A 3,800-nucleotide genomic window follows, 5' to 3' on the forward strand; every position below is an offset into this window, starting at 1 on the left:
ATTCTTCCCCCTCTCCCGCCCCCCCAGCCAATGAAGCGTGTAGCATAGGGCTGCAGAAAAAAAGTTCAGGTCTCACATAATCGCCAATTGAACCCCTTCGCTCGCTCCATCCACCTTTGTCTCTCTCCCCCTTCGCTCTCACGCGCTACGTGCTGTTCGCCGAATCCATAATTTGTGAGTTATTTTTGATCTACGCTGGAAATGTGTGGCTGTGGGACCGTGGAGTGAAGCGGAGTAGTCTGGTGAGAGCAGCAAGTGGGTTAGGTAGGTTAGGAGAGACAGTGTGAGAGAGAGAGAGAGAGAGAGAGAGACGGGGGGGTGGAGGCAGGCAGAGACGCAATGCATGTAAGGATTAGGGTACGATAAAGTTTGTAAGATGAAAGAGTGCAATTTGCATCATGGAGTACTATACTCGTACAAGTACCTCGCCCATTGGCATCGGCATCGTGGTGTCCGACGAGTATGATTTGTACTGTACATCCTGAGAGGTTCCAAATGTTAATTTAGATGTAGAGTCTCTATTCCCGCCGCGCGCCAGATGCCTACCATCACCGCTGTCGTCACCTCTATTTTTTGGGGTGTGGATTATTACTATTGCCAGTAACTGTTTCCTCTTTCTGCAAGTTCGTTAGTTGGGCAAGAATGGTCTGGCGCCGAGAGATGCAGAATCTGATTCCGCCGATCTGACAACCTGCGATCCATCCACACTAAAATTTCCACCCTGCTTGCTTGTCCCCTCCATCGCAACCCTCGCTCCTCCTCATCCCACACACTTCCCCCATCCACTCCCCCCCCCTTCTGAACCATCAACCGCTCACTAGATACCACAGCTGAGATCTAGCCATCGTGCATCAGCCCTGTCCCTTGGGTCGCTCTGCACAAACGCCCTATTACTCTCTCGAGAACAGTGGATTAGGGGGTCATCGAAGATGGGGGAGGCCCCGAGATGTCGACGCTTGAATCCGAGAGAATTGAACTAGTTCGAGGCTTACTAGTAGACTCACCCTCGCATTCGCTCACTCATATTCAGGTTTAGGGAAAAGGTACCGTAGTCTGCCTCGCACTAACATCGTCATGCCTCGGTATTCTCGAGCAAATACAGTTTGTCCATTGCACGCTATCATAGTTTGCGCTTCTCGCTTACTCTCTCTTCTCTTCTCACGCTGCCCAGCCGATTCAAGAGGCGATCCGCCCGGCGTCACTCCTTGACACCCGTTGCCGCGATGATGTTTTCTCATCGCAGCCTCTGACAGTGAGAGACAGTCACCAATTTACATGACCGAAGCTGAATTCTAGCCGAATTTCCGAATGAAAATAATAATAATGGAACAAAGAAAAAATTTACTGGCGCGGGGCAGGGCACTTTCGACCAGGAACCATCATGGAGGAAAGTCCCACAGATGACAGGCAATAGAGGATACAATTGGTGCTAGGAAGCAAGATCTCTCTCTCTCTTTACCCCATAACTCATCATCCCCCCCATCCATCACCCATCATTCATGTTTCCCTGATCTTAATTCGCCCTGCGTTTTTCTTAATCTTGCCAGGCTGTGGGCGGGAATTGGTTTTTGGTCCTGCATGCAGCGCATAGGCCATGCAGCAGCAGCACTTGGGGCTGTTGGCTCTTCTGCGTAACCTATCTACGAATGCTAACTATTCCATGTGTGTGCAATGCCCACGTTCGGCACCCGAGACCCGCTTCGTGGGCGAGCGAGAGGGGGGGTTAGACGAGGATGGGATCTATCTCGTGGATGGTGAGAGTGTTTTGCTTCTTTCCTGCCACTAGCTGGAAAGTCATGACGCTTCCGCTGCTTGGTGGGCGCGCAGGTTGTCGACATCTGACACCACTCGCTATTTCCCGCCTCCATGGTTCCTCTCACACCTCACTTCAACAGCCTCACCCCCCTCCCTTGCACGGGTACCATACGGCGTTATTGTCTCTGCTCGGAAATTTTCTGGGATGTGTTCTAACTTGGGGGTGGGGTGGATGCCCGGCGCGGGCAGGGGGTGTGCTGCGCCTGAGCCTGAGATCCTCCCTCCACACGAGTGGAGGGATGCAGGATATGAGAGCCGTCCTCGGACCCTCTTCCAGCAATATCTCTACCGTACCTCCATCGTCGCTAACATATAACAGCCTCATCCCTCCCTCCCATCCACACTTCCTTCACCATCTACTTTACCCTTGACATTCGCTACAGTCACTACCACTTCCACTACTGCACCACACTGCAACTACTACCATTACCACTATTGCTACATCTCCACTACCACCCCCTACTCCGACCCACTACAATTTATCCACTGCTTTTCACCATCCACCTCGTTATCCGCATTTCGCACACAAGTTTTACAAATCTCCCTCACGCACCATCACAATGTGTATTCGCATCACCGAACGCTTTGCGGTTTGCAACTGCATCTATTTCGTCCACGGTATCGATCAATGCCAGTCGGTAGGCCGCCAGGGACACTCGGTGCAGGAGAAGACGGTCTTGGTTGGCTATGCGTGCGAGAGCCACTCCCGTGTGTCTCTGCCCTCATCTCACCTCGGTGTCCTCCCAGACTACACACCCGGCAGCAGCTCAGGATACTCCTACCGGTAAACGTAGAAAGAGTAATTACGATGCTCAAAACGGACGGACGTTAATACTGGCACCTTTACGAGAAGAGCTCTTTATGAAACTTTATTTTTAAATCGGGAGCATTGCATTGGATTTCGGAGTTTTTTTTTTTACGGTGAACCACAAGTGCTCGCCGCCTGGGGCGAAAGAGCGATGGGTGGCGCACAACGATATTTCTCACGCGAGGACTTTACTCCGGCTTGGTCTAGGGAGCGGGAGTCCCGAAGACAAACACCCGAGCAGGGATTGCATTATAGCGGGTTGTTTCTGTTTTTCCTTTGGTTTTCTTTTTCCTTTTCCTTTCTTCTGGGCGACATGGTTTCTTTCCTTCTGTACCTCGGAGTTCAGGGCATTCGTTCAGGGGATGGCAACGGGACGTGCCGGTGGATATTCACATCATAGATGGATATAGGGCTGCACCGGAGTACGCGGGTTTCTTTTTTTCTCGTATCTGTAATCTCATCCGACTCGGGTCGGGTTGTGGGGATTGGTGTCTCGTCTTTTTTTATTTCTTACACCGGCGTACGGAGTTTTTTGTTTTTGATTTTCCAACTACTATCTCCACTTAATTTTTTGTTTATTATCTGGCTGGAGTACGGTATTGATATTACTAGATTACATTGGGCTGGGGCTGGGGGGTGTTTGGTTTGGGTATGCAGTGCATTTTTAGAATTTTAGTTAATTGTTAATGGCCTCTCTCTGGTGGGGACGCCCGGGTTTAGTTTTTAGTTAGTTTATTTCGACAATAAAGATATATATATCGCGAACCTTTTAGTTGTCAGCGGAAAGAGATTTGAATAATGGGCGGGGGGGGGTGGGGGTAGGTGAGTAGTGCTCTTCTAATTTCCACGCCGCTGAAATGGAAGGCTATAGTATGATAAGATTATGATACTTTGCATGAGTGCTTCAGGTCTAGCATGGACCTTGCGACTTGACCTTACCTACATACCGGTACTTCATTGCTCACTCGTTACGCGTTTCCTCCATAGCACTATGGGAAATGCAGGATGTGTCCATTATTGTCGCTCCTGCTCACGCCGCTTTACAGTACTGACTTAAGGCACAGTTTAGCTCCACATTACAACTTTCTCTTTTCTGTTTTCCTCTCCCCCACTTCCCTAACCGCAGTCGTGACCTCGTGACCACGATAGCGGTGGGTAAGTGTTTCTCTGGCATTCT

The 3,800-nt window shown here is 50.2% G+C and overlaps 1 protein-coding gene; it reads left to right on the top strand.

Annotated features, from left to right (window-relative positions):
• Positions 1-742: 742 nt before the first annotated feature.
• GSTUM_00003652001 (uncharacterized protein) lies at positions 743-3,240 on the top strand. XM_052355742.1 has 1 exon: positions 743-3,240. Exon 1 carries the CDS (start codon positions 1,734-1,736, stop codon positions 2,184-2,186), a length of 453 nt encoding a protein of 150 aa, XP_052211712.1. The 5' UTR covers positions 743-1,733; the 3' UTR covers positions 2,187-3,240.
• The last annotated feature ends 560 nt before the right edge of the window (positions 3,241-3,800 follow it).

This window comes from Tuber melanosporum, assembly GCF_000151645.1.
Source record: "Tuber melanosporum whole genome shotgun sequence assembly, scaffold_186, strain Mel28".
In the NCBI taxonomy this organism is placed as follows: Eukaryota; Fungi; Ascomycota; class Pezizomycetes; order Pezizales; family Tuberaceae; genus Tuber; species Tuber melanosporum.